Source organism: Melopsittacus undulatus, chromosome 8 (assembly GCF_012275295.1).
Source record: "Melopsittacus undulatus isolate bMelUnd1 chromosome 8, bMelUnd1.mat.Z, whole genome shotgun sequence".
NCBI lineage: Eukaryota > Metazoa > Chordata > Aves > Psittaciformes > Psittaculidae > Melopsittacus > Melopsittacus undulatus.
The window spans coordinates 35,452,416-35,479,177 of NC_047534.1; the positions used below are offsets into that span (position 1 = coordinate 35,452,416).

Sequence of the window (26,762 nt, forward strand, 5' to 3'; positions counted from 1 at the left end):
AGTGTCATTATGCTAAAGCCAGTGATACTGCTTCATTTGGTAAGGAGGAAGTCTGTTTTGTCCAAGACCAATATAAACAGGATAATGTAAATGGAAGGTTTTTTCCAGCTGTTTTATTAAGAAACATTTTTTTCTGACTGTTTTATTTCAGTATCGAAGATGCCCCCCATATGTGGTTAGGTGCTCAAATTAGATTTTCATTAAGCTTGAAGGCAAGGTTGAGGTGTACTAAAATGAAGTTTGCCTATGGAAGCAGGGAGTTTATCTCTGTAGTGACCAAGTATTCATTGGTATGTAGGAAACTTCAGGACGATAATCTAAATAGGGTTTTGGTTTTGAATTGCTGTTCATTTTATATCATGATTATAAGGGTCTATTCAGTAGTGTTAGAAATGACACTGAAGATGTTGAAACACACAAGAAATGGCAGAAGGAGAAATTGTGTTGGGCTTTTATCAGCTGAGGAATTATTCGAGTACAAATGTGACAAGCTGCTAGTTCACCTCTCTGTATCTAGTCATCAAAGAGGAAGCCGTTGGGGATTGCACAACCCAGTTCTCTGCCAAAGAAATTGCTACATATGCTTAATTCTTAAGTTTCATCTATCAGTGCAGCCTTCAGTTTTCAAAACAAACAAAAAAGGCAAAGCCAGTCTGGCTCTGGATCAGGTGTTTGATGGCAGCTGGTACCCCAAAGGAGGACAGGGGTGTCACAAAGGATTCCACCCCTTGGACCACCTGGCTGCAGGGGCAGAGGGAGGCCTTCTCTTCCATACAAAGCCCAGAAAACTCAAATGCAAACTGCATTTTCTGGCAGCAGATTTGAGAGATCTGCCCCCTGAAGCTCTGCCATCATGAGTGACTGACTCCTGGCTGTAGCAGGATTCCTCTGGAGCATGTTATGGAAAATAAATTTTACAGGCCAAGCTGCATGATGTTTTGAGGCATTCTCTGAGGAGGCAGCCAGGATGGATCTGTGCTGCATTGTTGCCAGGTCATGATGTTACTGCAAGTCTCATGAGAGTCTGGTGCTGTCTTACAGCCCAGGTTCCATACGGTAATGTGTTTATGTGAAAAATTATTTAGAAATTTGGCTCTGCTGATGTGTTGAAAGACATGAAAAGAGGTGTCATAACATTCATGACAATACATATATAAGATTTCATATTAAAAAAGGTTAAATCAGTCAAATATGATTATGCTAAATGCAAAGTGGAAACATATTGGTGACTATTTAAATTTCTTCAAATAACAGTATGATTGGAACTAAATGCAATTTTTCTGCTTCATCTAAGCCAATAGACTAGAAACTGGGGATTTGCTTTTCCGTCCAGGGAAAACATCCGTTTTCAGTTACCAAAGAAAATTGCCTTAGGGTTACTGGTCGGTAGGATTATTTTGTAAAAGAATGTTGCGCCATCTCCCACAAAAAAAATACAGTTCCCATTGTGCTTCTCATCTGCCCAAGCACCAGGTGCTCAGTCCTCTTCCATAGAAGAATGTCTTGCTAAATACACTGTAGATTCAGGTGCCCCAAAAAAATATGTGTGAAATCTTAGCTTTGGTTTAAGTATTGAAGGTGGTCACGTTGATAGGTATCAAATATTTACATTGAATGCTATCTTGTTACAAAATGGGCACATAGATTTTTAATTTCATAAGTAATTTGTCAGGTGCTTACAGAAGACTCAGCCTCACTTGAAATGGACAGGCTCATAAATCAGAATTAGGATAATAGTTGTTTTGAAACTCACACATATAAAAGTTGAGGTGAACAGCAGAAACGGTTTAGGCGATGCTGTTTTTTTGTTTCGTTGTTCTCAACCTATGCATAGGTTTAATGGAACTTGCAATTCATTGTGAAGGTGTCTAGAATATAACTGTAAGGAATTCAAACTGTGTAGTTGCAGCTTAACTAAAACTGTAGGTTTAAATACATTTGGTTAAATTGGTGTAGAGAGCTACGTGATTGGGATTCTTGTTTGCGTATGTGAAAGTCCATAACCTACGTCCACGGTATCTAAAAGGCTACTAACATATTTCTCATTACACATTCTCTGGTTTGGTGCTTTTTTTCTTTCACATCTTCTTCCCTGCACTGAATGAATTTAAGATTTACATTGAATGGTTTGAGTTATTTTGGTATAGTGTTTGTATTGGAGGCTTTCTTGTCAGTGGCTCTAGTGTGATGAAGACTGAACTGGCTTACTGCAGGACAGTGGATCAGGAATGAGGTAGCAGTCAGTTCATTAGAAAGAAATGTTGATCATTGTCCAGAAAAGAAGAGAAAAAGACCTGATGAGGTGTTTTGGTTTGGTTGGAATGTGCTGCTAGAATGCAGTAAGGGTTGAGGGCTTATTTTACACTTTGTGGAATATTCCTAGGAGATGTTTGATACAAGCTATGTATAGACAGAACAGATAAACAGTTTGTGACTGAGATCTGTGGGCTCTTGGAAAAGATGGCGAATTGTACATATTTTCCAAGGGCTGAGATCTTACTGCTGGCGTGAAAGTTGTGCAGGGCCACTGTGAAAATAAATGTGACTTTAAACACAAGTAGAATGAGTTATACTTGAAAAGTCTCTTTTCCAATCTGCAGAGCATATTTGCAGTCATCTGCAGCTGAAGGCCATATTGCCCCCACACTTCAGCTTTCCATCTCATGCTGTGCTGGTGGTGACTGAACTGTATGGTTTTCCTCATCCTTCTGATCTGATCGTCAGAATCATCAAGATTCCTTAACGGAAAAGCAACTTCTGCAACAGATTGGCAACGAACATATTGAATCTATCACATCAAAGAAATAGTTGTAGAATGGCGTGAAGACTGCTTCTTTTTAAAGCTGATCTGTATGGGCAGATCTTTGAACCCTCTGTGATTTTACTGACTTTGATCAGAGTCCATACAGCTGTAGTTGTTTTGAAGAATCAGATGTTGCTGTTGTGCTGTGAAGGTTAAAGGATGGTGTTAAAGGATGGTCCTTGCCATACTTGTTGAAGACTAACATTGCTACTTGGTTATGTGGCGATTGAAATACTAGTATTTTTGGTCCCTATCAGCTGTAAGACCACTTGATCTCTGATATATTGGTATCAGGAATTCTGTGGGAACTTGGGTAATTACTTTTAAAATTGATTTTAATTATATAGAATAATTGTATGTTTCTCTAAAATGTTGTTATACAATGCTTATCTAAACTTAAATACACACATGGGCTTTGTAGAATTATTTACTACTGTGTGACAGATACACACATACACAGCTGTGAGTCATTTACATGAAGAGTAGGCAGATTTCTGAAAACAGAATGAAAAGCTTTAATAGCAATATAGAGATCTGGCAGAAATTTGTGTCAAATGTCCTTTATTATATGATCACTCCCATGTAAATACATAGCATTGAAACAGCATTTCAAAGCCTAGGGTTTCGTATTCAAACATTTGAAGATCAGAAGGAAACAACGTAATTGCTTGCACAGTTTTAAGGCCATCTCCTTGTGCGTGTTTGTGTTGTGATACAGCCTTTAATTACACAATCAAATTTTTCCCTATGGGATTCCTGGTTTTTCAACATGACTGACACTCCCTGCCTTTTCTCATGGTTGTCTTCAAATGTCTCATCATAACAGTGACCTCTGCAGTTTCCCAGGGGGCTCTTTGGCCATCATCATGTAGCACCTTTGATACAGTGGTAAAGAGGAGTTTTCAGGACAGCTTTCATCTGCTATAAGGAGGAGACTTGCCTTCCTTCTCAGTCCCTATTCACTTCATAGCTTGTAATTTTAGTAATCGTATCAGGGGCAACATTCTGCTGAATGGTGAATTAGGAAATATAAAAACTCTGCATGGGTTCCTCACAGTTCATCAACAAGGCTGGAATATTTTAGTGTCACAGCACAGGCTTTGGTACTGGAAACAGCCCAAGTAGCTCTGGTAGTGGTGGGTTAGTTGATGCTTTCTTTGGAGTGGTCCCAAACAGGCCATATATTAGGATGGAGGGAGCTAAGGGGTAGCTGTCCACAGGTTTCATTGTATTTGCAGGTGGGAAAGGAAAATACAGGGATCACACATCCTCTTTCAGACTCCCAGGGAGTTGTTCTGTATATTTACAGACCCTTTTGCCATTGACCATTGTTACTTGGCTTTGCCTCGGTTTTCTTTGATTTCTCAAAATGTTCTTTGGTAATAGGGTAAATGCTGATGTTTAAGTACAGAAACAAGAAGCATACAGAAGAGGATTTCACTTTTGAAAGTTAAATTACAGAGAAATAAAAGAAGCTTTTTCAAGCATAGGCCCAAATTGGAATACTTTTGCATTAATTAATATCACAAGCTTAATGTTTATAATGGGAAACTTAATTTGAAAGGAAAATATTATTCCTCCTGATGCCATTAGCACTGTCAGCGTTCTTCGTTCTCTGTCATTCCTGAGGAAGGTTAGGAAGGCATCAGTAGACAACCTCTATGTGTGGCAAAATGGAAGCTTAATTTAAAAAGATTGAATTTATCGAAGACATTGTATAAGTGTTTGGAAACCGAAGGCAATGATGCCTGAGAAAGGAGAGAGAAATCTCTCAGTGGTAGAAGTGCATGCAGGGAGTATCTGAAGTGCAGGGCTGGGTTCAGCCGGATGCCTCACTTCTAACCAAGTATGAGAAGCAATCCCCTTCACAGTCTGCTCTGGAATATGTTCTCAATTATTTGTGTGTACCTTTGACAAAATGCTCTCTGCATACAGGAGCTGTTGTACTCGTGGTTTTGGGAGGCAAAAACAAACTCTTTATTGATGGTGAGGTCAGGATGCTTCTGGGGATGGTGGCTTGTTGGTTACCAGCTGCTCCCCAGCCACGAGGTTGTCTCTGTTCTAATGAGATGTGCTTTGTTTCTTTTTCTTATAGTAGAATAAAAGGAAAAGGCAAAAAGACTGTTAACACTATTTGCTGTGACACTTCTTTGTGATAGCATCAGTAGGCTTGAGGGAAATGTTGACTAGTATCAGAATTACTGGCAGAAATGTTTCAAGGTAAAGTGTGTACATGCTGGGTGCCTTTTACATGGCATCCTCACACTGCTGCTTGAAAAATTGCTAGCCCAGTAAGCAGTGCTCTTCCTTTCCCATCCAAGTGAGATAAGAGGTTGGCTCTTGCGGTGTTTTGGGCCTTACAACAGTTTCTGTTGGTTTTAATTTTTTGTTCTGGTAGATTTTGGTTTCAAATCGGGGAGCCCGAGTGGAAGTTGGGAATAAAAACTTCACATATAAATAGCAGTGAAACAAGCAGCTACACTAACCTTTGCTTTCAGTTACAGGAACTTACACTTGAGGAAGCTTTTGCTGATATTTTCTGTGTACAAGAGAAGGTAGAATTTGGCTCAGCAGTCAACTCCTTAATCATTGGATTTTCTAGAGTCTGTCGCTAATTCTGCTCAGCATATGCTATTGCTTTTTTAATGCTGTACATTGGTTATGGAATAGTAGTGGGATACCAGTGTTCCTGGTCTGAAATATGAAGCCAGTGTTGGACAATTTGGGTTTTATTCCGTTTGTCACTAAATAAATTCCCAAATACTGGTAATGATCTCAAAAACTCAAATGAGCTTGTTGAATAGTAGTTGTGCGTGTTTGAAGTCAGTTTGTAATACATGAAAGAATACTGAAGCTGTAGAGTAGTTGTCATTGTAAATAAACATCAAAAGCAGAGTCCACTGATTTGGGGATGGGAGTTGTTAACCATTTCAGATCAACAGTCTTCCTTCAGAAAATGTTTGTGCTCTGTGGTGTGCCTGGAGCTACTGATAGGAAGTGTAATATCAAATCAATTTTCATACTAATTACCTAATCTTCAGGGGTCACGGTTGTTTCAGGCAGCACTAGAAGTTCATGGAAGAAAACATGGAAAGAAATGTGTATACATACATATTATACATGCTTATTTTTAAAATGGCCCACCTAAAGGTCAGTAATTTCTTCTATTGACCCACACTGATGTGCCTTTGGGTAAGTTAAAATGCATCTCCAAATATTACCAAGTGAATACAGGTTATGTGCATATGTATATAGAAAATACGTATTATTTTACTTAAAAGGAGATGAAAGAGGAAATGTTAACTTCTGCAGATGCCTTGAGAGGTCTGTCTAGTTTTGGCTTTACTAGCATTTCTCATCTAGGGATTTAAAGGCAAATTAGCAGCTAGTGTAAAAGGCTAAAGATGAAATATATCCAAAGAAAGAGATGGTTTGAAAAGGTTAATAATTAAGAGTCTTGCTCAGCTTTGGGAGGTTTTATAACTGGGTCTTTAAGTGTCGTGTCCTTTTTGTTCTATGTAAGAAAGATTGATAATCTAACAACATCAAAAGTTGTCAATTATACGAAGCATAAAGGACATATAGAAATAATGCTTATTGTAGAGTTATGTAGGCCATCTGGGCTTTTTGTCATTGTGTTTGTTTTGTGCATTTCTTTTTATGTACATTTTTAAGTAAAAGATACGGAAAATGAGTAGCCATCATATGCAGCATTTTAGCCACTCATTGTTCAGAGCTGCATGTTACCACCCCATAGGGATGTTCATTTACCCTTATTAAGAAATCTGTCTTTATTCTTATATTTCCAAGTGTTGCTCAACAACCTGACAGTAGTAACTCACACTGTAGGACTGATTTGGCTGTTGGAATGTTGACATTAATGTCAAATGTTCATAAGAATTTGGAATTTGCTTAAGAAAAGCCAGTGTAAGATTTGTTAAGAAGCAACTTTGCTTAAAAGAACAAAAACAGTCTTTCCTGTGGAAGGCCAGGGAAGTTGGTTGAGGTTACCTGGTGGCTGCACAGCTTGCACTTAAAGGGAAAAATCCTCCTTGATCCATCAAGGAACAAGAAGGCAACCATGCTGTTTCTCTGCATGTTTTTCTTCTGCTGATCAGCACAAGTTGTTATTTGGAGATTTTCTAGTAGCTCTCCAGCCTGCATAATGCCACCATTCACAAGCTTCTAACAGGAGAAACAGCAAGTGTGCCAATGCAGCCAGAGGTGCTAAATAGTTCCTTGCTCAAGATGCCCTTGCCGTGGGCCACGATAGGAGTGGAGGAACAGCAGAATCCTGTTCCAGGGTAGAGGAGTACCCTCATGATGGAGGCATGTTGTTAACTTTTTAATTGTAAGAAGAATTAAGTAGAGCAGTCAAACTTAGGCATTAGATAGCATTTGGCAAACAGTGGTGGAAATGGTTACTCTGTAATTAGCAGTGGGAAGGCTGTAAATGGCTGCGCTCTAGTTGCATGGTCAAAGAAAATACAGCTGAGGTTACAGCAAAAAGCTCAGCCCCTCAAAACCGGCATTTTCTTCATACATGCCATTATCTTGAACTGATGAAAGACCCACCATGTGTAATGTGTTTTAGAAGATAAGCCAAATAAAATATAAATTCCATTGATAAAAACATTAAAAATTAGGATTTCTCTGCCAGCAGTTGTTCAGCTTCTTACATTTGTGCAATATTTCATATAGCTTTGTATGATGTCAGTTTCCTTTGTGATATTGTGGGTTTTAATATATATAGAATCATAGAATAGTTATATATGTGTGTATGTTTTGAATTCATAATTTAGATGAGAACTGTAATGTGTGGTTTTTAATCACCTTGCAGTAGGAGTCACAACACTTACTCCACCGTACAGTTCTCTATGACAACAGCTCAGTGAAACTTAATTTACCAGACCCAATAGTGATGGTATTTCTTTTGATGGAACAAATTTAAATGTGATGGTGCTGTGATTATCACAAGCTCCTTTTCATTTAAATCAGTTTATCAAATATGAGCTGCGTGTTATTTTTGCTGGGTGATTTTTCAGATACCTTTATCACTGAAACTCCCCTTGGTATTTGTTTTACCAGCTTTTTATTATTTCTTCTTACCATTATGGTTATGTAAAAATGGAAGTCGTTTTCTTTTAAATTTGCTTTCTCTTATCTGGTTCTCTTGTGTCTGTCCACACTGGGAATTGGAATAAATGAATCATGTTTAATTCCTTCTAAATGCAGTTCAAGCAAAGCGAATTTGTCAGTTTATTCAGGTAGTGTAGACTGGGAAAAATGGTGTTGCAGACTCACCTAAAAATTTGCCTGATGTTTAAGCCTTGTGTGCATTTTCTGTTTTGTGGTTTTAGCATAGTTAGGTCTCATTAAAGGCTTTTAAGAAGTACTTTCAGCAATATATAAGACAAGTTTAAACACAGATCCCAAACTTGGTTTTGAAGCCAAAGTAAATGAGTCTTGTAGTGCCACATTCCAGTGATTCTGACATCAGAGGAATATCTGCAGTAATCCATTTTTATATTAAAGTGGCTGGATTTTTATATGCCTGCACGAAGCAAGGCTGGGGTCTGACATAGAATCATAGAGTGGTTTGAGTTGGAAGGGACCTTAAAGGTCATCTAGTTCTGGAGAAGCATGGAGATAAGCATTCAAGACACTAACAAGTTTTATCATGAAAACTTTTTCCCCCTCTAGGGAATAAAAAAGGTAACTCAAGATACTTATATTTTGACAAAAATTTAATGTTATTTTTAAAAAGGCTTGATAAAACTAGTTATTTTGTTTAGTGTTTTATTATTGTTTCAGGTTTCCTGACACTCTTCTGTAGTCGAGGTACCTCTGGATTTTTGTGAATTAAGGAGTAAGAATTATGCTAAAATTGAGTACTGACCCAAAACAAAACCCTGAAGTATTTTGAAATATTTTTCAGTTTTCACCACATTTGAGCATTAGCAGCAAACTTTCTTGAGATTTTCATTCTGGGAAAAATAACTCCTTGTAAAGGCTACAAACCTGATTCATACCAGGAAACTGGATTCAGGCATCGACTGCAGAGCCAGGACTGCATCAACTTGGCCTTGTATGGCTGGGCTGAACTTGGACAGCTAGAAAGAAGATTCACTTTCTGCTGTTGGTGCCTCTCTCTATGGTGGCAACGGAAGACTGGGAAAAGCTGGCAATGAACGTGTTCTTGGCTGTGTTTGAGCTGATAGCTCCTTTGCCATCCTTAGATTTTAAGAGAAAATAGAGTTTAGTGCAGTGTCTTGCAATCTAGAGTACAATTCCCCCCTCCCCATTGCTGTAATAACGGTTTCATGTTTTGTAGTGCTAATTCTTTCAAATTTACAATTGAAGAGTCTTTATCTTGTTTTCTTTCAGATTCTTCTCATTCTTTTCATCGAGATGAGACTATAGTTATTGCCCTTGCATCCGTGTCTGTACTGGCTGTTTTAATTGCTGCTCTGTTCTTTGGATACAGGATGCTTGCAGGTAGGGTTTGACTTTTCTTTGATTACTCCTTTTTTTAATTGTTCTTTTGACTATTTCTCAAAGCTATACTTACATCTTCTGCTCTCCCCAGACCCTGTGATATGCTTGTACATAATGCTTCTCTTTCTCTCACACTTTATGGTGCTATCCCATTCATATGGTGATATGGAGAGATTTGTCATTTCTCCACTGGTATTTTGGGAGCCATTTTTCTTCAGAAAGACCTCTGTTCCACACAGCTTAAGTGAGGTTGTAAACATGCTTTAGAATTAACTTCCAGTGACATTCAATTATCAAAATAGGTGCGTAACAGATAGCCTTAAGTTTATAGCTATTGGCACCTTCACTGCTGCTTTTACTGACTGAGAAGATTCTACAGGATTCCCTTTTACATGTTATGTCCTTGCCTGAAATGTGTATTTCTTCCAAGTCCCGGGTAAGTTGTATTCTTTTCACTTGTAGCATGGCAAAGAAAGGAAACTGTCTGATTGTCTCCCCATGCCCTTCCACAGGAGACCGTAAACAAGGTTTGCACAGTATGAATATGATGGAAGCAGCAGCCTCAGAGCCCTCATTGGATCTGGATAATCTAAAGTTGTTGGAGGTAAATGTTCAATTCTCTTACTTAATCTTCATTTTTGTTCAATGTAATTGGTCATACCACTTCCCAGATATAGTTCTGGAAATAAATGCATCAGTGCTCCTGTAATGTTTTCTTCCAAATCACATTTGAAAGATGAAATTAGAAGACAAAAGAAAAAGAAAGGTTACCACAGTTACATTTTGCCTGCTTTTGCTAGTAATTTTGTTGGTATTGGCTAGGACATGTTCTACCTTGAGAAGAAAATACTGAACACTGGGAGGTAACAGAGGAAAAATGGAATGTGCTGTATTTCAGCATTGCATCAAAAGATCAATCTTTTTGTTTGACACAGATGGCTTTAAGCACAGTATCCTACCATAGTCATTTGAAATGCTTTAGTAACACTACTGGAATACAGAATTTACTGCAGTTAGGCAGTATATTGCAGTAGTGGTGCATTTATGTATAGTCATCCTTCACAGTAAGGTACTCTCTATCTCCATGGCAACTAGAGGCCAACTAGAACTTTCTACTCAGCTTGGTATGAGATGTATCATTGTACAACAGCAAAATGTTATGCTCTCAATTGGTATGCTCGATAGAACTTACAGAATGTTTAAAAGCTTTTAGCCAGAAAATTAATCAGTAAAATAACTGAGAGCAATTCAGAGTATGGTACTTTCCTTTGCCATTAGAAATCACACCTGGAGATGCAGACTGCAAGCAGGCAGTGTGGTCTGGGCTAATGGTGACAGCAGACTAATAAGCAAAGAAGCTTGGGTGCCTTGGGCCATCACAAAAGTACTTGAGGCAAAACTCACAAGAGTGTAACAATGCCTGTTGTAAATGTGTGCAAAGCCCCAGGTGAAATCACTCATACTGGTATGCAGTCTTGGAAAAAGTGGCAACTTTGTTGGTGGAAAGATCTGCTATGAGGTCTCCTGTCCGCTTAAATCCAAAGGAGCTGATTCCTCACCCCCAGTCATAAGGTGTTGCAGAACAAATTGTCTTAACCTGTCCTTGCCTTTTCACATCTCTGTGGGTAGAATATATTCTGGGTTTGTACATTGAAGTGACTCGCTGCTGCTTTGCAATCCACTGACATGGAAAGATTGAGAAATGGAAAGTCTGTCTGTTGAAGGATGCTGTCCTGTTGAAAACTTTCCCATTGGACAATTTTATCATCCTTAGAAACATTACTTCCATAATTCCTTCTGATTTCCATTCCTTTTCCATTTTAAGTATTTAAAAAGTAAAAAGATACTGGTCTATGAAATCCTTACAGTTTTGTGTCTAGGTCTTCCTGAATATTATTTGAATCAAATAGGTGCTTAAATTCTTATGTAGTTAGAATTTCTGGAGCTTTAGAAAACTAGGATTCTTCTGAAGGTGGTCCTACGTTTTGGTTTAGAGAAGAGATTGCATCCTTCTTCAGTTGCTATGAAGACAGGAAAGGCCATTCTGTGAAGACTGTCTAATGTAGTGGGGGCTAGAATAAGAATTCACTGGTAGTAAGAAACTAATTATTGCTTTCTTTTAAAAAATCTTTACCTCTTTTCAAATCTGTTTTCACTACAAATGCATACGCTTTTATTACTAACCTAAAAGGTACAGCTTATAAAAGCTATCCTAAACATAAAATGTTCAGCTTAATGTCTGTGATCTCTGCAGTTAATCAAAATTGATCATATAAAAGCTATAAATGTAAGCAAAAGTTTAAGAAGAGAATTAGCAGCACAAAACACATAGATTTTATTGATTCTGTTTATAAAACTGTTGAATAGCTTATGTATGATTTATTCACTGGGTATTCAGACTATAGATCAATTTAGTAAGATCTAAGTTGACCTATGCTGATGTTTGCAGTTCCAAAATAGCTTTTATGACAGTAATCCCATTTTAGTTTTCAATACAAAACATTCGCTCTACTCACTGTTGTTTCTAGTCTGTGTCAGCATAAAAGTTGGTGTACAGTCTTTTTAGAGTGAAAACTTAGGGTTTGTCTTCATTTGTTGTTTAGTGAACTATTTATTTACATCTATTTGCAGCTGATTGGCCGGGGGCGATATGGAGCGGTGTACAAAGGTTCCCTAGATGAACGTCCAGTTGCTGTCAAAGTCTTTTCTTTTGCCAATCGTCAGAATTTTGTCAATGAGAGAAACATTTACAGGATTCCACTGATGGAACATGACAACATTGCCCGTTTCATTGTGGGGGATGAGAGATTCACTGCAGATGGCCGCATGGAATATTTATTGGTGATGGAATATTACCCCAATGTAAGTGCTTCAAAGAAATCAATTGGATTGGTTTAGATTTCTAGGAACAGCCATATAAAAAGGATATACTGTAGTATTTGCCAGTGCTTTTCATTGCTGCTTCTTGCACGTTAATGTAAAAATAATCCATACAAATTGCAATTTTAATGAACTTTAGTGTGGTTTATTGTAATACCCTTTAAGATTTCCCAGTTAGTTTAACCAAATGTAGTCTTGCAAAATCTTAGGTTATTTGCTCTTGGTTATGGTGCAGGTTTCTTCAGTCAACTGTGCAATATTCAGGTATAGAACCTGAAGAGTTATTTTTACTTAAGCATTATTTAATTTAAAACTTTTTACTATTAAGACATTATATCTCTGTTATGGTAGTTACCGTCTCAGTAGCTACTGAGTAAATGGTGGGGTTTTTTTTACAACAAAACACAATAGATTGTTGTCAAACTAGCTTGTGGCACTGTAAATCATGTTGTCTTTTTATCCTGTTATCTTCCTTAAAGCTTTCTGTGGCATACCACATATTTAGCTGTACCGTATATTGATGATGTAGGACAGATCTTAAGAAGGCAGCCTTACCTTCCATAACCATATCTTCATGAGCCATATGTTCATATCTCCTTAGCTACCTGAATGCTTACATCCCGCAAATTCATGGATTTGAGTTCTTAACACTCTGTGTGTGTGTGTGCAGAAATAGAAACAAAAATGCTTTAAAAAAATCTAGCATAAATGTGAATCACTTTCATGAAAAATCATAGAATGTAATGTATATGGGTGCTATGTGTATGAAAAAGGAAATAATTTGTCTTGCATATGGGAAGAACTTTAACTATTCAGTTAAAGAATTTTGGTCTCAAGTAAGGGAACTCGTATTTCCTCCAGTGTGTAAAGGTGATGGCTGAAGCCTGATTTGTTATGAGGACAGTAGGACAAAAACTACTTACTTAAGTAGCAAAAAGAAGCAGAACAGTAATAAATGGCAGTAATACTAGCCAGTCTTAGGCTCTAAGTATGTGCTTGTGTTGAAAGTTAAATGCCTAAGTGTATATAAATATCTAAATATGTATGCAAATTTAAGACAACATAGCACTTCACAAATATATGGAGAGTACCTTAACTGAAACTTCTAAGTGAGAACACACTTGGATCATGGCAGCTTGTAAGAGATAGGCATCTACAGAGAGATTGCAGAAACTGGAAATGACCATAGAAGCAGCTCAGTCTTGCAAAAACACACCAATACTGGCCTGCTCTGGCAGAACAGGCTTATTGTCAACTAATTGAGTTAAGTGAAATCAAGTGTGTATTCCGTTCCTGGGAGGGCATAGCATGACTGTCTTAACAGGTGATCTGGTTTTGCTGATTTCTTGAATGAAAGGGGTTTCAACTGAAATGTAATTTGATTGCAAATTGTGTCTTGTTGCTTATATAAACAGGATACGTTAATGATCTGATTACATGCACAGATGAGGCTTCTGACATCATATTATCAGATTCTTTCTCAATGTGGTATTAACAACAGCAAGCTTAGTCTAAAATCAATCCACTAGTGGCTTGGAAGTCATTGGAAGAAGTTCACAGCAGGTGTAATTAATGCATGGTGTGATCCTTAATTCAGGGAGCAGATGTTCTGCTGTATGTGGCACTAACAGCACTGAAGGAAGCCTGCTGTGGCAGCACTACTAAAAAGGAATTGCACTGTTCAAAGTGGAGCCATAAATCTTGTCTCAAGGAAGAGTAACCCATACAAGATGTGCAGGTGAAATACTCCTCATACAGAACATCATTCTCCCTTGAAATACTTTCCTTCTATGTAACAGGAACACACACGCCTGAACATTTGCACACAGAAAATTACTTGTGGTGTTGCCTTAGCGAAAGCAAAACAGATAGGTTTGACCCAAATTGTGTTATTATCCAAACATATCTTGAGACCAAAAGAAGTCAGTGAGCAAGTAACAAAAAGAAAGATACATGTATTTATCAGCCAATGTGCTGTTCTGATAGTACTCTGAGGTGTGGCAGGTGAATAAGCAGAGAGTAAGTTGCAAGGGATGACACAGCAGGAAACATGTAATGGCCCCAGAATTGTCCCCCCAGTCGTCAGACATTTGTGTCTTTTTAGAACAACAGAAGAATTGTTGTAAAACACATAGAATCTTATGACTGTTAAAACTGTTATGACTGATAAAATTGTATCAAAAGTTATAATCAGAACACATGTTCCCAATTTAACATGTAACATGACTCTGACAAGAATAATCTTAATTGCAGATATGTATCTCTAAATCTTGAATACAGCTTTTTCTGATTGTCATATTGAACTTCATCAAAAGCATAAAATCAAAGCCCCCAGCTAGCTTAAAAACTACCTGGTGGCTAGTGAGCTCTGCAGCAGAAAGATCTTGAAGTTGGTTTGACATCGTCATGCAGTGAGTGATTCCCAGTCACACCATGACAAAGTTCTGTAGCCTCTCAGAATGGGCTGGAATCTCAGCCCCCTAAGCCAAGAAAATCTGTTACTGCATCCAAGTGGCTGGCAGTGAGAGGCTAATGAAAGTGTTTATATTTCTTAAAAAGACTTAAACAATAAGGATTTTAAAAAGTAAAATTCCTTATTTCTAGGTGGATTTTCAGGGTTTTTTCAAGTACTAAGACCTCTTTGAGATTTATGTAACAGCATTTTAAACAATGAAAGAAAATGCTCGTGTAAACCTGTATGAGTGACATTTGTTCTGTGTTTTCACCGAGGAGGTTTGTGGGTTCCTTGTTCTGCACAGGCTAAGTCTGCAAAGCTGTGACTTTGGTAATTTCATTAAGGAGTGTTACAAACTTGGTTTTAGTTTTAGCATTGGATTAAAATGTCTAAAGCCTTGATCACTTTAAATTCTGGTGTTGGTGTGCCTCCATCTGAAGTGTGCCTGTGTTACACACCTAAATACCACCTCCAAGTGGCACACACCAGACTTTACATTTGTAAACCAAATGTTACATAGCTAATTTTTTAATAAAGTGGTTTTAGTTGTAGGTATGATAATGTTACACGTTGGTGCATCTTTAAGCTTATAGATTTAAACAGGCAAAACCAGGGTAGTTTGTAGTTATAAATGTGTTGTACTGTGTATACAGAGTCAACTGGATGGCTTGTTCTTCATGTGTGGGGATTTAGTTTGTTTAAACTGAGGATATTGTCATTGGAGACTATGTGCATAAAAACTGCTCAAAGGCATTATAGATGACAGGATCTGGCTCTTGTTTCTGATAGCAGTCTCTGTTTCTAGAATACCATCATTGGCACCCATCCTTCTGGTTTGCTTGGAGATTCCACCACAAATTACTAAAAAATCCCCCATTTTCCACATTTAACATCTTTTTCAAGGAAAGGGGAACATGACATTCTTTTGCTGTTCTTCAGTGTCTCCTATTCTAAAATGCCTGTGAGTTGTTAGGGTTCTTTGATGCAAAAATAGTTTATAGCAGGGAAGATACCAGTGAGAGATGTTGAGTGTTCTATAAGTGCTGTTGGCTTAAAGGCCACTATGTAGTAATTCAGGCTGTTACATCTGCAGTTAACTACTTCTCTTGTTCAGTAGAAGTTTTTCAGAACAAGAAATCAAGTGCATGCTTTGCTTTGGGTTTATAATTAATATTGCTATTCCTAAAGGCAAACCCTGTTATTTGTGATAAATTTTCTGTTCCCCTTTAGATAAACCAAATGGTAGCACTAGCAACTAATGAAATTTTGATCCTGTCTTGTGTTTTAGAACATCTGGTTAAACACAGAAGCAGCTGCAGGATTATACCTTACAGGAGCAATGGATAAAACCAATTCTCATAAAGATTCCGAGTTATTTAACTGGACAATGTTTTTAATCCTTTGTTTTGTTCTGGGTATTTTTAGGGTTCTTTGTGCAAATATTTGAGTCTCCACACAAGTGACTGGGTGAGCTCTTGTCGTCTGGCACACTCTATAACTAGAGGCTTGGCATACCTGCACACGGAGCTACCTCGAGGAGGTAAGGCCAGGAAGGGTACCAGGATGTTCAAGGTACTCTTTTATTTCTGTCAGGTAGTAGATGCCTGCATTTCTTTTTCTCTGTTACAGTGTGGTGAGTAGGGGATGATGAATGCAAATAGAGATAACTCAGAACTTCTGATACGTTCTTTCCTTCTAAACAATCCCATGCTGTGGGCTCTGTCTGTGATACTTGTGTGAAAACATGAAGTAAGAGCTAGCAGAGCCCTAGAGGAAGGCAAGAGGAGGAGGCAGAGTTGTGCAGTGCTGCTGTATCATGGCAACAGATTACTGAAGACCTGAAGCTCTGGACGTCTGTCTAGCAGAGAGCAAACAGATGGGGTGTTCTGTTTGTGTTTGCAGTTCAGACGCATATCACAAAGCAATTTTTAGTTTGTGTATGAACTATATATATACACAAAGAGAAAGAATTAAATCTTTTAACTCCACTGTAGTTTATCACATCTTGATTTTTGTCTAAGGATGTGGGCCTGGTCTTTCTGTGTACAAACAATACTGCTGGACTTTTAGTGTTTTATTGGAGCACTGGATGTGACAGTATATTGATTTATACCTTGATTTCTCTGCTTGCATGCTTCAGCCAGCATTTCAGCAGCTGAAGTATCATGATTATAAAGCAGATATACTGAGGTACGTGATGTATCAGGCTGTGGAATATGGCCTGGCACTGAAGCGTTAGCTTCTTGGCAGTAAATAAAAAGATGATGTCATTAATTCTACATGAAGGTGCTAATGTTTGGATTAAAACCCCAAACTATATATCTCAAATGTTAAGCATCAACTCTAGCAAAAAATGACAACTGAAGAGGCTGTTAAATGTGCAATGCTGAGAACACCTAAATAAATATTCCCAGGTGCCACTGAAACTGGAGCTATCATCTTAACTTCATCATTTAAAAATGAGCAGACAGGTGTGTCCATTAGCAGCCAGAAAATGTGTAAAACTTCCATCTTAAAGAAGAGACAGCCATAGGCTGGTCTGTCAATGGTGGGAGGGAACTCATAGAGTAGAATAAATGCACAGTGAAACTGGTTCTATACTGCTGGCTGCTTTACCAACAAAATAAGTTGCATATAAACTAGGAACAACTGAGATTATTCTTTAGAAAAGATCAGATCCCTTACAAGATGAACGTGTTCAGTCTCTCTGGAATAATATTGTCTAAGTATCTTCTGAAAAGGTGCCAATTCCAATCATAATGTAAATAGTTGGAGCTGTATTTGACACAGGAGTGTGGATATAAGAGCATTTGGAATGGCTGTCAGGGCTATGGCAGTAGGTATGTGTTCAAGTACATGATGTCTCCCCTGCCAAAATCATGCTGAAATATCCCTTGGAAAGAAGTTTCTTGGCAAATGCTAAAACTGTATATAGCATTAGCCTAATATATTGTATAGCTACAGTGAAACCCTGAATGCCAGTCAGTTTTCTATAGCTAGCATCGTGTGGAGCTCATTATAAAGAAGCAAAAATGTTAGCTTTCTAAAAGATAAGTTGATTTTTTTATTTATAATAGCTGAGTAGGTATAATGAGGTGTTCTCATTTTGCCAAACAGTAGAACTGCTCAGATAGTAACAAGCACTTCCATATGTCCAAATAGACCACTACAAGCCTGCAATATCCCATCGTGACTTGAACAGCCGTAATGTCCTGGTAAAGAATGATGGAACATGTGTAATTAGCGATTTTGGGCTCTCTATGAAGCTGACTGGAAACAGACTGGTACGCCCAGGTGAGGAAGATAATGCAGCCATTAGTGAGGTAAGTACAAATGAGCATAAAGAAAGGCAAATTATAGTAACATTGAGAAATAGTTGGTTTTGTTGTTACAAGGTGAATATTAAGGTGGTACAATCCCTGTAAGGCAAAATAATTGCAATATGGGTGAGAAGTGGCTAAAACCTTGATAGAAAGAAACTGGGTTTATTCTCAGAACACTCAAAACCAAACCTAGCGTTACGAAAGTTGATAGACTGTCAGTCAGCCCTGGAGACTGAAATTTTCTGTGTGAGATGCAAAAAGATGCAAGGTAGGTTTGGTTGCCATATTGTTTGCACTGATGTGGTACAGGTCTCTTCAGTCTTGTACTGCAAGTGTTAACTGAAGACCAAACATTCTTTGGTGGTTTTGGTGTTAATGCTTCTGAGATAGTGACATATACTGCATTTTATGTCCTGCAGCCATTTCTCTGTGTGTCATCTGCAGTTTTCTGGACCTGGGAGACTAAGTGCATGTACAAAGATATGGACCAACTGAGAAAGAACAGAGACAATATAACAGGGAATACTTGAAAGAGTAGCTTCTGGGAAGAGATGAAAGCATGAGGGTTGTTTAGGGAAGTAAAGACAAGAGACAGGTCTTCAAATATGTAAATGGCTGCTACGAGAAAGGAATAAGCTATTTGCATTCAGTGTGGATAGAACAAGAGGTAATGGCATTATGTTGTAGAAGGGAAAAATTAGTTTAGTTATGACTAACTAGAAGGAAGTGCAGCAGGAGGGGCACAAGACCTCCTTGGATGGATAAGGAGCTGCTAAGGAAAATTCACAGGAAAAAAGAGGCTTGTAAAAGGTGGAAGCAAGGACAGGTGGCCTGGGATGAATACAGGGATGTTGTCCGGGTAGTTAGGGACCAAGTTAGGAAAGCTAAGGCCCAATTGGAGCTAAACTTGGCAAGGGATGTTAAAGATAATAGGAAGGGATTTTATAGGTATGTAGTGGCTAAAAAACAGACTAAGGGCAATGTAGGCCCCCTCTGGAAGCTTTCGGGAGAACTGGCTACACAGGACTTGGAGAAGGCTGAGGTTCTGAATGGCTTCTTTGCCATGGTCTTCACTGGTAAAGGCTCTGACTGCAGCACCCAAGTCTTGGAAGGCAGACGCAGGGACTGTGAAAACTTAGACCTTGGGCCCACTGTAGGAGAGGATCTGGTTCGAGACCATCTTAAGAACCTGAATGTACACAAGTCCATGGGACCTGATGAAATCCATCCCTGGGTCCTGAAGGAGCTGGCAAATGAAGTTGCTAAGCCACTGGCCATCATATTTCAAAAATAATGGCAGACAGGTGAAGTTCCTGATGACTGGAAAAAGGGAAATATAACCCCCATTTTCAAGAAGGGGAAAATGGATGACCCAGGGAACTACAGACCAGTCAGTCTCACCTCTGTGCCTGGCAAAATCTGGGAGCGGATTCTCCTGGAAGGCATGCTAAGGCACATGAAAAACATCAAGATGATTGGTGACAGGCAGCATGGCTTCACTAAGGGGAAATCCTGCCTGAACAATTCGGTGGCCTTCTATGAGGGGGCTACAGAACTGATGGACAGGGCTAGAGCAGTTGATGTCATCTACCTGGACTTGTGCAAAGTGTTTGACACTGTCCCACGCGACATCATTGTCTTTAAATTGGAGAAACATCAGTTTGATAGGTGGAGCACTTGGTGGATAAAGAACTGGCTGGATGGTCGCACTCAAAGAGTAGTGGTCAATAGCTCAATGTCCGGCTGGAGACCAGTAACGAGTGGTGTCCCTCAGGGATCGGTGTTGGGATCTGTATTGTTCAACATCTTTGTCAGTGACATGGACAGTGGGATTGAGTGTGCCTTCAGCAAGTTTGCTGATGACACCAAGCTGTGTGGTTCTGTTGATATGCTGGAGGGAAGGAATGCCATTCAGAGGGACCTTGACACGCTTGTGAGGTGGGCTGATGCCAACCTCATGAAGTTTAACCATGCCAAGTGCAAGGTCCTACACCTGGGTTGGAGCAATCCCAGACACAGCTACAGGTTGGGCAAAAAGGGAATTCAGAGCAGCCCTGAGGAGAAGGACTTGGAGGTGTTGGTTGATGAGAAAATGAACATGAGCCAGCTTCAGTGTGCACTCACAGCCCAGAAAGCCAACCGTATCCTGGGCTGCATCAAAAGGAGCGTGACCAGCAGGTTGAAGGAGGTGATCCTGCCCCTCTACTCTGCTCTCATGAGACCTCACTTGGAGTATTGTGTGCAGTTCTGGTGTCCTCAACATAAAAAGGACATGGTACTGTTAGAACAAGTCCAGAGGAGGGCCACGAGGATGATCAGGGGACTGGAGCACCTCCCATATGAAGACAGGCTGAGAAAGTTGGGGCTGTTCAGCCTGGAGAAGAGAAGGCTGCATGGAGACCTCATAGCAGCCTTCCAGTATCTGAAGGGGGCCTACAGGGATGCTGGGGAGCGACTGTTCATTAGGGACTGTAGTGATAGGACAAGGGGTAACGGGTTGAAACTTAAACAGCAGAGGTTTAGACTGGATATAAGGAAGAAATTCTTTACTGTTAGGTTGGTGAGGTACTGGAATGGGTTGCTCAGGGAGGTAGTGAATGCTCCATCCCTGGCAGTGTTCAAGACCAGGTTGGATGAAGCCTTGGGTGATATGGTTTAGTGTGAGGTGTCCCTGCCCATGGCAGGGGGGTTGGAACTAGATGATCTTAAGGTCCTTTCCAATTCTAACTATTCTATGATTCTATGATTCTATGAAGAAATCTTTCTAATCTATAGAAGGTAGCCAAGGTCTGGAATGGACTGATGAGGTAGGCTATATAGAATTTGCATCATTTTATGAGTTTAAGGAACAGATTGAGGAAACATCTGCTAGGAGTGGGTTAGAATGGATTCTGGGCAGAAAGAAGAAACTGATTTCTTAGGCTTTTAGGATGTGGTGATTCAGAGGGTGATGGTTTTGTAGTTTTCTTATTATGTAAGCGTAAATACACTGACACCTGAATATAGGCTATGGAAATACAGCGAGACCGTTTTAAACAAATAACGGTTCAGCATATTTGTTGGTTTTGTGCTTTTACAGAAAACACTTAATTTCATTCAAAGAATGTGTTTTGCAGTGCTGATCACCTTGCCTTAGAAAGCAGGTGCTACATTAACAATATCTAACGCACAGGTCCCCTCTATAGATCTTCTCTTACTAAACAAAGAAACAAGGAAACCACTGCTTGAAATGCAGGGATATGGAATAGTCCTGTAACAAAATAGTGTCTTACAAGTACTGATAAGTGATTGCTCTAATCTAACATATGTCATAGTGGAAATGAATAGGTATACTGCAAGGTTTTTAATAGCCTTTGACCGTGGAAGATGTAGGGGAGAGCCTTGCTGACAGTCCAGGGATAAAGAGAATGAATTTCTTGTTCAGCAGCATCCTCTTCCATTATGAAGCATATCCTGGTGTTAACAGAGTAATTTCAGGGAAAAGAAACATTTCTGTTGTATCATATTACTGAAGAGAACATTGAGTAAGGGACAGAATTGTTCTGGTACATGCAAAGAAGTGATAGAGTAGGAGAAGGGATGTATTATGGCTCGGCTCCTGATAAGAGTCTAGAAACTGGGGACATTGATTAGACAGAAATGCATTTTCTTTGAGTGTAGAAACCATCAAAAAAATGGGATATTTAAAAAATATAAATACCAATAATAAACTGAATTTGGAAATTGCTTCCTGATTCAGAGCTTTGATCTTCTGTTTTTCCAGGTTGGTACAATCCGCTATATGGCCCCAGAAGTTCTTGAAGGAGCAGTGAACTTGAGGGATTGTGAATCTGCATTGAAACAAGTAGATATGTATGCACTAGGCCTTATCTACTGGGAGATATTTATGAGATGTACAGACCTCTTCCCAGGTAACTAAATGAAATGGAAAAGCACACAATACTAGAAAGTGGTACTAGCAACCAAAGGTACTCCCCAGCCTTGGCTTTCTAAAGTGAAGGGAAATAATGTTCTCAATTGTTTTTGCCATTAAGTCGGTGCCATCTAGCGTTCAGGATGATTGTTGTCGATACAGAGTAATTGAGTGTGGAGCACAGTTCATGCTCAAAAGGCTTTAAATTCCCTGTTTAAGCAGTTTGCAGGCCTCATGGTAAGTGTAATTTGAACATTATTATCAAGCGTTTACAAACACTGAGAGCTGGGCTTTTGACAAGGGCAGTACTTCCAGTTCTTGAAACTGTTAAAAGTGTCTAAAGTGTCTTTCAGACTTCCCTCATGAAAGAATAGATGGGAAAGTGCTGTGATTTAATGTAGCCTTTAGTCAGTCATACTTTTATTTATGCTAGTGACATTGAAAACTCCTGCATACCTGTAACATAAAAGAAGAGGAAGTAGTCTTTTAAAAATGTAACACGAGACTGTATCACAAACCACCACCTTCTTCCCAAGATAGAGCATATAGAACTAGTTTGACATGCAGCATTCTCTCTGTAGTAAAACAGCTGCAGTTTGCATGCACAGATCTTTAATCTCACTGGGCTTCCTCTGAAATGAAGTATATTAATACAGTCAGTAGTGACATTGCACAGAAATTAGATGTCATCTTCAGGCTCTGAGATATTCTGAATGTGCCACTCAACCACCAAAGTTTGGAGATGTTATCCTCGGAGACATTGCTGAACAGTGCTTACTTCTTGCAATTAAATCATCTGGGTTTTTTTGAAGTTAGACTTTGAGGGAAAGTGGAGAACATCTCAACAGACAACAACTTTGATACTGGGTTTCGTCACCTGGAAGCCCTTGCTCTGCCTTTTATCAGTGATTTTTTTTCTTCCTTTCTTTTGCTAACAGGGGAATCTGTGCCAGAGTACCAGATGGCTTTCCAGACAGAAGTCGGAAACCATCCCACTTTTGAAGATATGCAAGTCTTGGTGTCTAGAGAGAAGCAAAGACCAAAATTCCCAGAAGCATGGAAGGAGAACAGCCTGGTGAGATAGAATCTTTTCAAAGAAACAATCTAGGGTGTAGTCATTTCTTAAAAGCAGTTTTTTAATACATTCTTTCCTTTGAATTATTGTTAGTAATTAAGGATTGGGAGCTGCTTGTGTCTGGACCTAGTGGATATTCAATTCTGTTTTAGAAAAGCCACTCACATGAAAGCTACATTTCTTTTAAGGAAAAATACTTTGGTTATTATCGGATACTGAAGTGTTATACACGAACGGCAACTTGTTATATTAATTGTTAGACAGTGTCTGTAGTATTATACACAAAGTGCCCATATGTTCTCTGTATGCTGGATGAGAAACATAAAAGCATTTTCTGCCTTTGACATCTTATAAACTAATAACACCTTAAATTAGTTGGCAAAAAAAGTAAGTATCCTCTTCCAGAACTAAAATCTATACACACTGTAATACTTCCTCTGAAGTTGTATAATCCTCAGAGTTTGAAGAGGCTACAGCTTCTAGTGATCATTTCATTATAACTACATTAGGAATTGTATATGACTTCACTTGATCTGCAATTTTTCTTTTCAAGACTGTAAAGGTAGTGATATTGTTTTGCATTAGTATAGCTGTGGCTTAGAGCCCTGCTTGCTGCTGCAGGCCAACAAGTTATGGCAAGTCAGAACTCTGGTTAGAGTCTGTGTGCTTGCTTTCATCTGCAGCAAAGGTGAGGTAATGTGAATGCTCTTAGTGGGGGGGGGGTGCTTGTCTTTTATGAAAAGCAAAGTGAAATGCAAAACAGTTACTGCTGGGTCCCACCTGATACATGGTGACTTGTTTAAGCTAAATCAGTTGGATCATGAGTATGAAAACAGTATAGTTGACTCTTACTTTAAATGATACTTTATTTATTTTCTTACTGAAATTACACCCTTGAATTTTCAGAGACTGCTAGTTGATAAGTATGTAGCTACCATGCAGATAATGGGGTGCCTAAGGCCTCATCTGTGCTGGTACTTGTAAATATGTATGAAACAGTTTTCAGGGAGGAGCATAGCCTCCAGTATTAGCACTGGTGTTAAAACATGTTGTAACTGAATTGAGAGCTTCATAGAGGAGTTCTTTCATGACACAGTTTTGGCCAGCTGGTCTCGTCTGGGGGAAGAGAGAAAAAACAATCCACACCCAAACTCTATGGGAAATCAAGCAGCAACTGTTTTAACTATGGCCATGTTGGCAAATGCAGTGTTGGAAGAACCAAGCTCGACAGCTGGTTTTGAAGACAGTTATGACTAAAACAGTTCAAGGAGGTTTGTTTTGTTTTGCAGACTACCATTTTAAATATTAATTATGGCCTAACAAGCTGATAGACTCCAGCACTATTGGATGAACCCCAGATTTAAATTGTCTCACTCATTCTTTGTGTTGTCACTGATGTTTCTGCAAAAATTAAACATAATAATTAGTGATGAGGATAATAAGTTCAGCTCTAAGGGCAGATCTGCATCATTGCTTTAGGAGAAAAGAAGAAGAAATAAGCAATCCATAGGTCTCTTATGTCCATCAAGCAACCTACTCCACCCCGTGCCAATCTGGATAACATCTGAGTGAGCCCTCTAGGAGAGATAACATAGAAAACTAAGCTTCAAATAGCCTCACCCTGGACCCAAGTCCTAACCTGCTGTATCTAATGCATGGGATAAAAGGCTTCTGTCCATTATTTAAAGCTCTGTTTTCTGTTATAATCTCTGCTGGATTATAACACTTTCATGCAAATTTGTCTATTAGAGACATTTACTTGTCCTTTTCATTTGAGAAATAGAAATCAATGCTTTATTTTGTAGGTCACATAATTAAGGCACTCAAAAGATGTAGAATCCTAAATTTATGATTACCTATGCAGTCTCAGTTTGCTTCCTGAACATATGTGTTATGATACAGACCTTGATTAGCAGTATTGTTTTTCACAGTATACATCACCATTCTAAGCAGATGATGTGCATAAAATAATTCAAGGGCTATAAACTGAACTGAGATGTTAGCAACATTCTTCTCTCATCTGCCAGAGCAGGGCCCAAGCTTGACTTCAAAGGTCAGGACTGAAGGATATTAATAGAAGAAAAGAATAATGCAGATTTCCTGTCCCTTCTATCTTTTCTGAGTGCTAAAATTTCTAAATAGTGCATTTTAGAATGGATCTCTTTGAACCCAAAATTAATAGAAAACACGTTACTGTGGTAAATGTGAAGCTCTAGAACTCGACTTCTGTTAACTGTCTGTACAGTCATCACTGTGCTCCTTTCATGATCCTTAAAACATCAAAAGGAAAGGATCTGTTAGAAGAGAAACAATATTAAATTGAGTACTGGCTAAATTTACTGCTGGTGAAACCTGTAGGGGAGAAGGGGGCAAGAGGGGAGATCAGGGTGTTCATTAGATACATCATAATTGTGACTAAATGAAGTTCTGAAAGCCAAATTAAGGCTTCTTATTCTGGGGGAAAAGATTGATCCAGTATGCTATCCTGCTGTTTACCCTGAGAATGCTTTTAGGCTTATGTTCCTTAGCTGGGAGGGGTGTAGTTGCTTAGGCCTTCCTTTACCTGCTGTGGGAAGGGAGATAAAAGGTTTGCTTGTGTGGGAGCTAATCCCCACCTGTGCAACCATAGCCGCATCACTAAGCGGCAGTGACTTGCCAGATGTAGGCGATGCCAGGAGCCTGCTCTGTGGGTTAGGAGCTCTTGGCTAGTATGTAGAGCTAGTCTTGGCTTTCACTGCCAGAAGTGAACAAGGCAGTTCTGGCACAGAAGCAGTCAGCAAGACCCACTGAATGCCTTAGTGCCCAGCTGGGACTGTGCACAGTCATTGGTGCTGGAGAGGTTAAAGCTTGGCTGTAGATGTGAGATGTTCTGGCAGATCATATCCTATTCCTGGGCCACAGACTGGCAGCAGGGGCCAATAAATCTCTGCCTGTTTTTTGTACTCCGGATGCAGTGGAAGCAGAAGTGTTCAGTGCTCGTAATTTCAGTTGTCTCCTCTCCAGGTCTCTGACCATATGGCAGCCCTTTTTGGAGGTCTTGAGCTCTAATTCTGACTGCACCATTCACCCCACAGTGTGATCCCAGGAATGTGTGTTTCTGTTTCTCCATCTGTGAAAGAAGGGCAGCAATAATCTTCTCCCATAGCACAGACAAATTTACTGATATTTAGGAGGCATTTGGATGTTACAGTAGTGAACAGAAGAAGAAAAGCATGATGAAATGGGCAAGGCTGTGTTATTTACATGTACAGTGCAGGGAAGCAAGACAGGGACCATTAGCTGAATTGTGGGGATGACAATTTCCAGAGTATCATCAATCCTTAGTACACAGGTTTCATAAGGTAGGGAGAGTGAGCTGAGCATGTATACACCAGAGAGGGCTGGCAGCAGGTTGTATGGACACTGGTGAATGTAGCTTTTCCCAAGTAATTGTCTTCCCAGTTGGTGTGTGTGAGGTATGATAATAGTCCTGCACATTGCTGATACGAATGTAAGTTGGTTTTAATTGAAATTGTGTATATTCTGTTTCTCACTGGCTTGTGACTATTTTCATGTGTACAGAATGATGTCATAATAAATTAGAAGGACATTATGAAGGGAAAATAAGATAAAGGGTTTTTATTTGTTTTTTGGCAGGCTGTGAGGTCACTTAAAGAAACAATTGAAGACTGTTGGGATCAAGATGCTGAAGCTCGACTAACAGCACAGTGTGCTGAGGAGAGAATGGCAGAACTCATGATGATTTGGGAGAGAAATAAATCAGTCAGTCCAACCGTCAACCCTATGTCAACTGCCATGCAGAATGAGCGGTAAGA

At 39.2% G+C, this 26,762-nt stretch overlaps 1 protein-coding gene across 1 annotated transcript in view; it reads left to right on the top strand.

Annotated features, from left to right (window-relative positions):
• The window catches only part of BMPR2 (bone morphogenetic protein receptor type 2), a 112,833-nt gene that overhangs the window by 74,674 nt on the left and 11,397 nt on the right, over positions 1-26,762 (top strand). The window contains exons 4-11 of the mRNA XM_005144644.4: positions 9,191-9,301; positions 9,814-9,905; positions 11,933-12,163; positions 16,062-16,176; positions 17,799-17,959; positions 21,723-21,870; positions 22,811-22,947; positions 26,584-26,756. Coding sequence (XP_005144701.3) covers positions 9,191-9,301; positions 9,814-9,905; positions 11,933-12,163; positions 16,062-16,176; positions 17,799-17,959; positions 21,723-21,870; positions 22,811-22,947; positions 26,584-26,756 — 1,168 coding nt within the window. The remainder of the gene's footprint in view (positions 1-9,190; positions 9,302-9,813; positions 9,906-11,932; positions 12,164-16,061; positions 16,177-17,798; positions 17,960-21,722; positions 21,871-22,810; positions 22,948-26,583; positions 26,757-26,762) is intronic.